Source organism: Solanum dulcamara, chromosome 9 (assembly GCF_947179165.1).
Source record: "Solanum dulcamara chromosome 9, daSolDulc1.2, whole genome shotgun sequence".
Lineage (NCBI taxonomy): Eukaryota > Viridiplantae > Streptophyta > Magnoliopsida > Solanales > Solanaceae > Solanum > Solanum dulcamara.
In genome coordinates, this window is record NC_077245.1 from 2,780,800 (window position 1) to 2,794,595 (window position 13,796).

General features: G+C 37.7%; 1 protein-coding gene and 1 pseudogene across 1 annotated transcript; both read left to right on the plus strand.

Annotated features, from left to right (window-relative positions):
* Window positions 1–1,352: 1,352 nt before the first annotated feature.
* On the plus strand, window positions 1,353–11,429 carry LOC129903242 (protein ESSENTIAL FOR POTEXVIRUS ACCUMULATION 1). Its single transcript, XM_055978747.1, has 10 exons — window positions 1,353–1,532; window positions 4,606–4,694; window positions 4,879–5,781; window positions 5,884–6,004; window positions 6,121–6,180; window positions 6,579–7,355; window positions 7,509–10,059; window positions 10,158–10,351; window positions 10,461–10,520; window positions 10,751–11,429. Exons 1-10 carry the CDS (start codon window positions 1,484–1,486, stop codon window positions 11,116–11,118), a joined length of 5,172 nt encoding a protein of 1,723 aa, XP_055834722.1. The 5' UTR covers window positions 1,353–1,483; the 3' UTR covers window positions 11,119–11,429.
* Window positions 11,430–12,416: 987 nt separating this feature from the next.
* On the plus strand, window positions 12,417–13,794 carry LOC129902747 (F-box protein CPR1-like; annotated as a pseudogene).
* The last annotated feature ends 2 nt before the right edge of the window (window positions 13,795–13,796 follow it).

Sequence of the window (13,796 nt, forward strand, 5' to 3'; positions counted from 1 at the left end):
TGAAGTTGTATATCTTTTCAGCTATTAGTTTGAATTATGATGGAGGGAAAAAGAGTTAGGGCCTATATTTACAGACATAAAGGATCCACTATTTCAAAGAGATAATAATGGACTTTGAGAATGCACCATCGCTAGCATCTTTTTTTTGTTTAAGGGCTCAAATTTTACAAGCTTAGGTATGCCAAAACTTGATACAATCGACACTAAATTAAATATTCTTGTTGCATAGTCTATTTTTTTTGGATAACATAAATTTCACATTTAGTATCATCTCAAACACCTTAATGTCTTGTTCCCACCTAAGTAGTATTGCAAATTTGATTAAAACGGCATATTATGATTAATCTCCAGCTCCAATTAACTTTCATTATGACGGCAACTTACTGATATATTTGTTATAGATGTTGGCCATGTAAATTCATCAAAAGCAAGTAATCCGAGGTTGATATACGATATGCACTCCATAAGTTACGGTCAATACTTGTGTAACCTTGGCTATACAAAAAAGGAGATTGGGCTCATGTATAAGAATATGAATTGCTTGTTAATATTGAGTATATCTAAGGTGAAGTTGAATAATTCTTCTTTCTCTATTATATTTGGAGCGGAGAATAGAAAATATACTAGGATAGTTACAAATGTTGATAATACAAAGTCCACTAATATTGTAGCATGCTTCAAATTTCAAGAGTTCATTTGGTGGTTAATCCCAACAAGCTTGTCTTCACCAATATATCAAATATATGATATTCATCACCAGGACAAATAAAAAATCTGACATTTTATTGAGGAATTAATTTCATAAATTTTCAAAAAGCATGCTATTAGGAGTTTTATCTATATCAAATTAAAATACCGAATAATTGCCAACAAGAGCTATTATAAGATCACTTTAATTTTGTACTTTCGTGACATTAGATTTATCTAGTGCAATATAACTCTCATATAAATTGCGATTTTATCCAATGTGCTTCAAAAGATAACAACTGCCCATTCCCTTGACTATACTTTTAATTCCTCTATTTCAATTTATATTTCAATATTTAATTGAATATTCAATTTTTTTTAAAGTAAAAAACTTACATCATTTATAACAAATAGTATCAAGTGTTTATAACAATTCATATCTCATTATTAATTAAATAAAATAAGATTAAAAAAATATCACATAAATAAAATAAGATAAATGGATTACGCCTTTTTTTTATTTTTGGGAGGCAAAAATAAAAATAAAAATAGACACAAATCAGAAATAATCCAAAATAAAATTAAAAAATAATAGTAGGAGGATATAGCTAACCTGCGCCGAAGGGCGACACGTCATTAAGCGTAACCCAAGTTTTCGATTACCCTCTACCCTTTGCCCTATATTCACCCCGCCTAAGCTTCTTCTCCCTTTCTTCCCTCCCCTCTCTAGCAGTCAATCATAAATTAGGGTTTTCTTTGAGCGCTTCTTCACTTTTTCTCCTTCCGATCATCATCCATGGGTGAAAAAACTCAATTTGATTCTCGCCTTAACCAGATCTCCAAAGGTCACTTTTTTTTTGCTTCAATATATGCATTCGTTTTTTTTTTCTCTCTCTATGTGTGTTGATCTTATCGTAACGAGATGAATGTATGTTTTCGTTGCGAAAATGAAAGATTGTAGCTTTATCTGTGTTCTACTGTTGCCGCCACTGTGGGTTTAGGGTTTCTATATGGTTGATTGAGCTTCCACCTGCCGAACACAGTGTTCAGGAGCATAAAAATTTATGAAGTTCGAGTTTTTGTACTATAGGAAATATCATTCGGTTGTAAAGTTGTGATTTTTCTGTATGTTTTGAGGAGATTTTTTGTGTATTTTTTTTCTACCAATACTTTTGTACTCAAATAAATTAACTTTGCAGTAGGAATGCTGATGTATGAGTTTTCTTACTATCATTCAATTATAAAGTTGTGATTTTTCTGTATGTTTTGATAAATAATACTATAGGGAGATTTTTTGTGTTCTTTTGTCTTCCTACCTATACTTCTATACTCAAAGAAAATGACTTTGCAGTAGGAATGCTTATGTTTGGGTTTTCTTACTATAGAAAAATGTCACTCGGTTAAAAAGTTATGATTTTTTTGTATGTTTGATGAATAATACTATATTGAGATTTTTTTTTGTGTTTTTTTTTCCCTACCAATACTTTTATACTCAAAAGAAACTGACTTTGCAGTAGGAATACTGATGTTTGAGTTTTCTTACTATAGAAAATATCACTTGGTTGAAAAGTTGTGATTTTTATATGTCTGATAAATAGTACTACATGGAGTTTTTTGTGTGTTTGTATTTTTCCTACACCTTTGTTCCTATTATTTCTTCTGTCCTTGAAGAAATTGCCTTTGTGGTGTTAGCTGGTAATGTTGCTTAGCAATTGGTTAGTCTCGTATTTGAGTGTTTTAATGGTGATGTTTTAATGATGTTGTAAGTTTTGGTCAGTTGCTTTGTATTGTTCGGTCTTGACGTTCATGCTCCTGATACTTCTGTTTGATGTTGATTAGACTCGTTAGCTGAAATCCCCTTCTTCTCCAGAGAGAAAAAGAAAGAGATATGGCAATGTTAGTTGGTTGAGGTTTTTCCTTTTCTTTTTCGTGTTGGTTGTTGAGGTTGACCTTTTGTTTATTTGCACTTGTTCAAAGCAATGATGCATTATTTGTTGGGTACACAGACAATTAAGGGGTTCTATAAAGCTAAAACTTCTCTAAATCTCAAACATATCATACACGAACATGTAAGTCTCAACTAGAATAAATTGGTTTTAGCAAACGCTGGATAAGAAGCAAGAAGAACACAGAAGCGTTAGATCTAACTAACTAGATATCACATATATGTGAATCCTTTGCTTCCATATCATTTTGTTCTTAGTTAAGTCCATGCTGATTCATGGACTGTAGGTCATTTGACGAATTCTGTCTTTATGTTTTAGTCTGTCTCTTTCCTCTGTTTCTAATGTCTGAAAAACTTGTCTGGGGCAAACCCTTTGGACCAACCGTAGCATTCGGAACTTGGGATGCAGGGCCTGCCCTTTTACCCTTCTATATTTAAATACTAGGTTTAGTTCGCATTGTGCGAGGCTCAAACCTGTGACCTAAGTCATAGGTTCCTCAACTTTTAAAATTGAACCAAGTAATGAAGGCAAACACACTCCTTTCTCTTTTATTACCTTTGATCCTCTTATTGCCTCACCTAAGAACAATACACATGAAGATATGTATTGAACATTGTGAAATCATCTCAGAGAACTTACTCATCTTGTTCTACGTGAGTGATACTTTTTAACCTTTGTTGAAAGTGACGATTCTTAATTTTGTTCAATCTTGTATCACCATATATCCGTCTTAACATATGTATTTTTACAATTTTATGTATCTTACTGGTATTATAGACTTAGACACTCAATAGTCACTCTCAATATAACATTCCTGGTCCGGAAACCATTTTGCATCTAGCGTTTTTAAAGGCTTGCTTAAAGCACATTTAAGCCCTGAAACTCTGTAAACCCAACTTGTGCTCTTTGCCTCACTTAGTTGGTGCTTTAGTGCAGGCATCAAGGGGCTAATTTGGGCACATCTTCACCAATGGGCTCAATTTTTTAGAGCACAATACTAGACAATATTATATATATATATATACACATATATGTTACTTCTCGTTGCTAAAACCCACACTTTATTTGCACTTTGCGCTTGAACCCCAATATGTTTTGGTGCTTTTTGCTTTTGACTACTCTGTTTGCCTGTCGTGATATCTGTTAATTGGCCAATTTAGTGGGTCAAAATTTGAAATGTTTTATTCTCAAAGGATAACTTAATGAAGTATGTGAGCAACTAACTACTTAATAATGATAGACCTCAGCATTGCTTACAACCATGTTAGACAAAGCTTCATGTCTTTTGATGATTTGGAGATGATAGACAAAGCTTCATGTCTTTTGATTGATTTGGAGATAAAAACTGGGAAAATGAGTTTAGGCATGATTTAATTGGCCTCTCCAAAAAGGAGAACAGAGTATGTGATTTAGAAGTAAGTGAAGCAGAAATGTCTGAGAACAAGCATATTTAAATGCTGAAATAAGCATTTGAAGCCCTTGATTTCAGATGTTATCTAGGAGTATCTTTTTGTAGTTATGAGAGATAAGAAGTGACTATTACGGCATGTAAGCTAGGTATCATGTGTTGCTGAAAGGTAAATTTAATTTATATAAATATTCTGATTTTTTTTGTTAAGTTTTCATTGAGCGCTACTTAAATTGAAGGTGGGATCTTATTTCTTGAATTTATCATTATGTTTCTCTGTTTTACATTCCTTTGATCTGTTACAAGACTTCCAAATTCCTTGCTCCTGTAAAACCTTTTGATGCAGGCCCTTGGAATTTCTATGAATGGAAGAGGTTTCATATAATAACTTATAAAGATTATATGGAACCTCCTGTTTTGCTTATTAACATAATCCAGTAAGCAGTAGGCTTTAATTTCTTACCTCATGAAAATGGTGTTTTGATTCCAATTTGTATTTGTCGTAGTGCAAGATTATATCTTTATTGATAAGTTATTTTTGTTGGTTCTTTTTAATACATGTAGATGTGCAAGGACCCAATGATTCCATTCCGCTTTCACCGCAGTGGCTCCTGCCAAAACCAGGGGAAAGTAAGACTGGGATAGTTACTGGGGTAAGTTCATTATTGCTTTGGATTTTCTTGTTTAAACCCTGTACCATTCCCACTTTTGAGAAATATTTTAGTGTTGGGTTAAAAGCAGTTGAAGTTTTCTGCTTAGATAGTATAGCGGTTCTTATTAAATTTGTAATTCATAAATTACCTGATGTTTTGGTCTTCTATTGGTGTTTAAATGCAGGAAAACCATCTCAACATACATCCGGGTTATGCTATTCGTTCAGAGTTAGCAAAATTTCCAGGGATGGGTGACGATATGCATGATAATCAAAAGAAAAAAGATGTTTTTAGGCCATCTGTGCTTGATATGGAATCAGGTCGACGGGATCACTGGCGTGATGAAGAAAGGGACACCAATTCTGCTGTTCGAAGGGACCGCTGGAGGGAGGGAGATAAGGAGATTGGTGATGGCCGCAAGGTGGAACGCTGGTCTGACTCCTCTGGCAGACATCACGGAGAAGCACGACGTGTTCCAGGTGAAAGATGGACTGATTCTGGAAATAGGGAAAGCAATCACGATCAGCGTCGAGAGAGCAAATGGAACACGCGCTGGGGACCTGATGAGAAGGAAGCAGATGCTGCGCGTGAGAAATGGAGCAACCCTAGCAAAGATGCTGAAATGCATCTTGAGAAGGGGTCTCCAGGTCTTGCCTTTCATGGAAAGGATGAGAGAGAGGGTGACCACTATCGGCCATGGAGATCTACGTCTCACGGCCGTGGAAGGTCAGAACCTACTCATCAGGCTTTTACACCAAACAAACAGGTTCCTACATTTTCTCATGGTCGGGGACGTGAAGATGGTGCTACCGCTACTTTTTCTCTTGGTAGGGGTCGTGCTTTCTCTGGAGGGAGCCCCATGATTAAGGGCTCTCCTCATGTGCAGTCATTCGGGGCATTCTCAGAGAAAGCTGAAAGTGTTTCCTTTCCTATACGATATAGTCGGATAAAAATGCTTGATGTGTATAGAGTGACGGACATGCAGTCCAGTAGCAACTTTTCGGATGTGATTGTGCAAGTTCCTTCACTTACACAAGATGAACCTCTGGAACCTCTCGCATTATGTGCTCCCGGCCCGGCGGAATTGGTAACTTTTAGAGAGACTTGAAACAGATTTTACTTAGTTGAATTGGATTTTGATGTGAAGTTAATTAGTTTAAATGAAGTAACTGCTCAAGTTTATGTATAGGCTATCTTGAAGGGAATTGATAAGGGGGATGTTCTGAGTAGTGGAGCTCCGCAGATTACTAAAGATGGAACATTAGGTCGAAACTTAACTGAATATACTCAGCCAAGGCGCAACAAACTAGGTACTTCTAATTCTTAGATCAGCTTTTTGGGATTTCTGAATCTGGATTAATTAGGCTCTCAAATTAGTATGTTTTGTGCTATGGTTTTGATTGCCATCATTTCTTCTAATGTTCAGGTAGCAGAGAAGATTTATCATTTGATGATTCAAGAGAAGAAACTACTGAAAATGCCAAAGGTGGTTATTTGAATCACCTAGAAGGCTTTTGCTTCAGAAAGTTACATTCTTATGGGTTCAGTTCTAAATCTGAGACTAAGCAGAGTTTAGAGAGATTCTCTGATTCCAAATTAGGTGCTGTATGTATACGTGTGGATATCTGTCTCTTGATGTACTGTGCAGTTCATCAGGATGCAGTCAATTACAAATCTTAAATGTTACTAAGGTTTGGATGTCCTGTAAAAATATTTCGAGATCCAAATACATAAGCTGGTCTGTTGGTTATACATATCTTTCAATAAGCTGAGTTGTCTTATGAGAGAGCTGCTTTTGAATTATGGTGGTCTATCAATTATCCTTCTTTTTATCTGTAATTGGGTTTCAGTAGATTGTCTTAACTTGTAATTTTTAATGTTCAGTTTCTGCAGAAGACAGTATTCCTCATAGAGAACGGGAGTCTGTCAATAGAGATCCAAACACACCAGGACACTCACCTGTTCCCCATGGTGGCGGCTTATGGCGATCCTCTTCAATTGATGCACGTTCACATCTTGCGTCTAATGATGCTAGAGAAATGCCAACTGATGTCAGGTCAAGAACATCTGACAGTGGATGGCTACAGAACCAGAAGGATAAGAATACAGAGTGGGAAAGAGATCTTGCAGATCCTTCTTACGCCAAAAACGAAGGATCTAAATGGCAGTTTGGAGATGATCCTGTTCTCAAAAGGCAATTATCTTCTGCCATGGACAAAGAGTTGGAGATGAGGAAAATTTCACAGTCATCTCCGGAGGACATGGTTCTATTGTACAAAGATCCACAAGGTGCAATTCAAGGTCCTTTCTCGGGTAGTGATATTATTGGATGGTTTGAGGCTGGATATTTTGGCATAGATTTGCTAGTTCGATTAGCTGCTGCACCTCATGATTCACCATTTTATCTGCTGGGGGATGTTATGCCCCACTTGCGTGCTAAAGCTCGGCCACCACCTGGATTTGGAGCACCAAAGCCAAATGCAGATGCTCCAGGGGGGTTGAACGTGAACAGCTTCACAAAACTTCATGCAGGTTCAAGTGAGATTGATATGGTAAATTACAAGCTTAGCTCAACAACAGAGGCTGAAAATAGATTTTTGGAGTCACTGATGGCTGGCAAAGTAGGCCATGCACCCCTTGACAAGTTTGCTCAGTCTGAAGGTTGGTTTGAATTTGTTTTTTCAGTAGTATTTGTCTGAATTTTGCATGATTGTTGTGCTCAGATTTTTATATCAATAACTGAAGCTTCAAAAATTGGAAAGATGTGCATTAATAGTCAACTGATGATTGGTGATTGCTTTTCTTGCTCATCAGGCATTCCGGCTTATGGTGCAAATACTGTTGGTGCTGTTCCTCCTATGGTAGCTGAAAGTGGAGATAATCTGTATCTCTTGGCTAAAAAGATGGCTCTTGAGAGACAGAAATCTCTACCAAAGCCCTTTCCTCTTTGGCCTGGGAGAGATGCACCATCTGTTGTTCCAAATGCGGATATTGTTCAGGATCCTTTGCCTCATTCTCAAAGGCCTTCAATGGCTGAAAATATTCGCCAGCAGCCCCATAATCAGAATGTTGATTTGGTGTCCCTACTTCAGGGCATACCAGACAGATCAGCTGGCATTAGTAGCAGCATTAGTGGTTGGTCTAATTTCTCCGTCCAAGGGGGAGTAGAACCGCTTCAGGAAAGGATGGAGATGCATCAAGGTCAGAGTATGCCCCCTCAATCTGCATTTGGAATGCAACAACAGAGGCTACATCCGCAGAATCCACCTATGACCAACTTACTAGGTGCCGTGGATAATACTTCCAGCATTTTGGCTACTGAAAAGCTACTTTCATCTGGAGTTCAAGATCCACAGCTGTTAAATCTATTGCAGCAACAGTACTTGCTGCAGCTACAGTCTCAGGCAGCACAAGGACCACAGCAATTGTCAGTGTTAGACAAGTTGTTGATGCTCAAGCAGCAGCAGCAGAAGCAGGAGGAACAGCAACTAATATTGCGCCAGCAGCAGCAGTTGCTCTCTCAAGTGCTGTCTGATCCTCATCAGCGATTTGGTGAACCACCTTATGGGAAGTTGCCGACTCCTGGCATATCTGCAGGAAATGTTTCTATGGATCCTACTCTATTCCCGCCCTCACATAATTTGTTTTCTATGAATACCCAAATACAACTTCCAGTTATGGAAGAAGCTCGTGCCTCAAATCTCATCTTGCCCTCTAGTATTTCTCAGGATGTTAGCCAAATAGGTAGCTCTGAGACCTCATCAGTGCACTTGCCACATCAAATGTTTGGAGATTCTTCCAGTCAGAGGAGTTGGGGTTTAGTGGAACAAATTGATGATATTCAACCGAAGGTCCCAAGGATGGCAACAGCCATGATTGATCCATCACATACAGAATTTACCAGCAAACATCCCCTAGAGAAGGGCTCAGAAAACAACGAACCTCCAGCCGTCACCACTTCTGAAATTGCCTCTCATTTTGAACATGTTGAGCAATTGGAGAAGGCAGTTATACTACCACCACCAGCTGTTGATAATGACTTGCATCGGAAAAACAGAGTTGTATCAGCACCAGCTGCAGCTCCCTCAGAACCACAAATTGAAGGAGATCTATGTGATGGGTCGTCTGTCACTGAGGAACTGAAAAGTGTTGAAACCCGGGAAGTTAAAAAATCATCTGAAAAGAAGTCCAAGAAGCAGAAGTCCGCTAAGGGGCAAACGTCGGACTTAGCGAAGGGAGCTTCTAAGTCACAGCCATCAAAGCCCTTGCAATCTGATGCCCCGATTGCTTCTGCACAATCTGTTTCAGTTGACAAAGCTACAGCTGTAGGTCCAGAAAGAAGAGAGAGCAAACCCAAAGCAGCTGTTGCTGATGTTATGGATGAATATCCAGGGCAAAAACCACCAGTTTCACAGTTAAACACCCAAGTACAGTCTGGAACGCGAGCTTGGAAACCTGCTCCAGGTTTCAAGCCAAAGTCATTGTTGGAAATTCAAGAGGAAGAGCAGAGGAGAGCACAAGCAGAAATGGCTTCTACAGAGGTTGCCACATCTCTGAGCTCCTTGAGTGTATCTACTCCATGGGCTGGGTTTGTTACTAATTCAGATCATAAATTAGTTAGAGATTCTCAGCAAGATGCTGCCAGCACTGATGTAAATATGAATAACTCAGATGTTTCTCTCAACCAGAAGAGTAAGAAAAGTCAATTGCATGAGGTTCTGGCTGAGAACACTTTGGCCAAGTCAAGCGATAGAGAGAGAGATTTTCCTGATGTAATATCTATTCAACCTTCTGTATCTGTCAACGATGATGACAACTTTATTGAAGCTAAAGAAACTAAAAAGAGCCGTAAAAGATCTGCAAAATCTAAGGGTGCAGGAGCGAAGGTCTCAGTGCCCACTGCTGCTTCCGAGGTGTCTGTTGCATCAAGTCCTATTGACAAAGTCAAAAGCTCGCGTCACGTACAACCTGACCAGGATGTATTACCTGCTATACCATCTGGTCCTTCGCTAGGAGATTTTGTTGTTTGGAAGGGTGAGTCTGCAAGTTCTGCTCCTATTCCTGTTCCAGCATGGTCCACCGACTCTGGGAAACCCTCAAAACCCACATCCTTACGGGACATCCTAAAGGAACAAGAAAAGAAGGTTTCTTCTGGACAGCAGCATATACCAGTGCCAACACAGAAATCTGTGCAAAATCCACCTGTCAAAGTAGGTGGTCCATCATGGTCTGCCACTGGTTCATCGCCCGCCAAGACTGCATCTCCTATTCAGATTAACTCACAAGCTGGCGCTAATTCAAAAAATAAAGTGGAGGACGATTTGTTTTGGGGCCCAATAGATCATCCCAAGCAAGAGGCGAAGCAGTACGACCATTTCCTTCCTCTCTATCACTTCTCCCTTCTCTCTCTCTCTTTTTTTTTCCTGAGAAATCCCTTTTCTTTGTTGGTTGTAATGCCTGCAGGTCTGAATATCCTCAGCTTGGAAGTCAAGGCAGTTGGGGAAGCAAGACCACACCAGTGAAAGGAAGTCCTGGCGGTTCATTGAGCAGGCAAAAGTCTGTTACTGGTAAGCCTGCAGAACGTTTACTGTTCTCATCTCCTGCATCAGCTCACTCGTCTCTGAAAGGGAAGAAGGATACTTTAACAAAACATTCAGGTAACCATATGTTTTTTAAGAACTAATCAAGATCTTAAGTAAAAAACCATTGTTTCTCAGTGGAAAAAGAATGAAATTTTTTTTGACACATTTTTCTTCATTGTTTCAGAAGCGATGGATTTCAGAGAATGGTGTGAGAATGAATGTGAGAGACTCATTGGTACAAGAGGTATTTTGTAGAACTGCAACTCTCACTTGATTTAGATATCTCTCTTCTGGAATACATTATCCATCTCATATATTTTGAACTCAGTGTCAGTAGTTGTGGAATTTCTTGAATCCTACTCTTCATTCTTTCTTTGATATTGCTCCTTAATCTTACTCGTAGAGCAACCTAAGAAAATCTACATAGAACCATACTGACAGTTTGATGTGTTCCCAAATTCTTTGTTCATTCAGATACCAGCTTTCTGGACTTCTGTTTCAAGCAATCCAAGTCAGAGGCCGAAATGCTTCTGATAGAGAATCTTGGCTCTTATGATCCTGATCATGAGTTCATTGACAAGTTCCTCAACTACAAAGACTTTTTGCCTGCTGATGTTTTTGACATGGCCTTCCAGGGTCGGAATGATCGTAAGGTCACTGGTGCAAGTGCCAAAGATGCGACTTCTAACAGTGTTGGCTTTGACCAGGGTAACTCAAGTGTTCAGGATTGGGCCACAAAAGGAGGAAAGAAGAAGGGTAAGAAGGGGAACCTTTCAGAGTTGGGCTTCAATGTGGTTAGTAACCGGATAATGATGGGAGAGATTCAGACTGTGGAAGATTAGGTAGAATGAGGAATGGTACATACTTTGTGTTTGAGAATGTTTGTAAATGCTTTAGGATTATCCAGCAACAGAAGCAGTACTATTTAATCTGCTCAAAGCAATTTTTGTGATACTACTTCTGACTTTAGGTCTTCTAAATCAGATTCAATCAGGATTTAAACCTAGAGCTTTTTTTCATGTTTGTCCTCCACCCTTTTTGTTTTATAATACTCAAAACTTGTAATGCATCCTGAGAGAGATGCTTTAGCTGATGTGGGTTCATTAGTCTCCCTGCATTATAGTTTCCAGATTATTTTATTTTCTAGTAGAAAGTTACTGAACTCCAGTTATTTTGCAGGACCTTTCTAAGGTTTATGCAATAAATTTAATCTGCCTTTTTTAACGAATGCTATGTTGATGCTGTGGCTATAACACTCCACGTGGATGTGTGTGTTGTCTGTATTACTTCTCCCATAATCTAAAACTTGGTTCATTCTAATTTACGTTATACACTTTAACTACGCATGGAGTTGAGGAAAAAAAAGAGATTTGAGAAACTTGTTATAAATAAGATATTAGATATTTGTGCGGTTGTAAGTTATTTCATTTATATTTATATAGAATGTATTATTTTTATTGTAATACTAAAGCGCATCACTTATGTGATAGATAGAGTAGTTGCATTTTCTACAAAGGAGACTGGATCAAATCTTCCATATTTCTTGAGATTTGATACATACAAAGATCAATGCAACGAGTTATATATAAGCAATCAATAGCAAGATTCGTGATATCTTTTAACTAAAGGACTGGACCAATGGACACCTCAGTGTATATTAGTCGAAGTACCGATTTATCATACCGCAAAATATCGAAATCGAACTTTAAAATACCGAATCATACCAAATTAAATTGGTATGATAATAGTATAATAGTTTTAAAAATTGAATATCGAAATTACAGTACCAAAATTTTAAATACCTTATCGTATCATACCATATCATGGCCACCCTACTAGGGAGCAATAATGAAGTCCCTTTTCCCATTTGATTTTTACTCTCTTTGTGTCTATTACGTGACTCGGATTGATTTGACATATTTTCTGAGAAAAAATTAATTAGAAATATATTTTATGAAGTAATAATTTTTTGTAGTTATTATCAGTAACAATAATAATAATAATAATTTGAAAAAAAACACTTATTTTTCTAAAATGGACAAGTAAAATAAAAATATTTATTTTAAATATAGAGGTGACTAAAAATGAATTCTTTTAGATTTTCATGACTAAATATGTAATAACATTTAATGTTGGTAAAATTAGTAACAGAAATGAAGGATAATAAGAATGAGGAATTTCTTTCTTGTCTATTTAAGGAAAAGGAAGCAAATTGCTTCAGTTGAATCATACCAATTTCCCCCCATCAGTTCTTTTGGGCCGTACTAGTATGGATGATTGTATTTGTGTGGCTAATTTTCCTGAAGATATAGTGAAGGAGATTCTTGTGAGGTGTCCTGTGAAATCGTTGTTGCGATTCAAATGTGTCAACACTTGAAGAATCGTCGCCAACCACAACTCCTGGTTTATGATAATGGTGACATTGATGATGATGATTCCTGTAACATAACTTTGATTTCTGAAGAAAATCCTCAAACATTCCTAGGTATGATACACCTCATAGGTTATGTGGACGGCTTGTTTTTAATGTAGGGAGAAATTAATAGTGCCAATTCGTGTGCATTGTGGAATCCTGCTACTTGGGAGTTGAGATCCCTCCAGATCCCTTCACACATAATGGAATATCGTTACCCTGAGTTCGGGTTGGGAATAGACCCCTTGACGAATGACTATAAAGTGGTTTACTTTCTTTACTATCCGTGTGAATATGCAGCAGTGTATTCATGTTCTAGGGACTCATGGAGAATTTTCAAAGCTGAAAATATTAACGAACCACCGGTCCCATACTTTCCAGAGGTGAGACGCACATATGGTAGTGCTTGTTTGAATGGAGCTTATTACTGGATACTTATTGAGAATGCTAATATTGCTAACACCATCATTCTTTTATTCGACTTTGGGAGTGAAATGTTTGAAAAGATTGAAGAGCCACATGATCACTCTGATAATAGTTTTACGTTGGGTATGATGTTGCTTGATGATTCCATTGCCATCTTGAACTCGAAAAAAGATAGATCTTCTTGTGATATATGGGTAATGATTCAACCAGGGGTCTGGAACAAACTTATTACCTTTCAATGCTTCCAAGAGATTGTGTCTTGCTATGGTAGCTCTCTCATTTTGGTAACTAAAGCTTCTCGACTGGTCTCCTTTAATGTTCGGACTAACAAGACGAAGCAACTTGGATTTCAACATTCGCACTTGAGAAGAAATGCAGAAATTGCTCCTTGTGTTTTTTTTTTATTATAAGTAGAGCTTAGTAACAATTAAACGACGAGAGGATGGAGAGCTGGACCATTAATCGCTTATAAGCATTTTCACTCAATTTCATAGTCCAATTGAGCTTATAAGCATTAGTATTCAAATGTACAACTGTGTCTAAAAATGGTATCCTATATTGCTAAGTAATACAGATGATTTGATTATAACAGCTCAAAGAAAAGCCTCAGCCACAACTGACGAGGCCAATTTTCATATCAGTGACAACTTGTGCAACTTTCAAGAACCATTTTCCCTACGA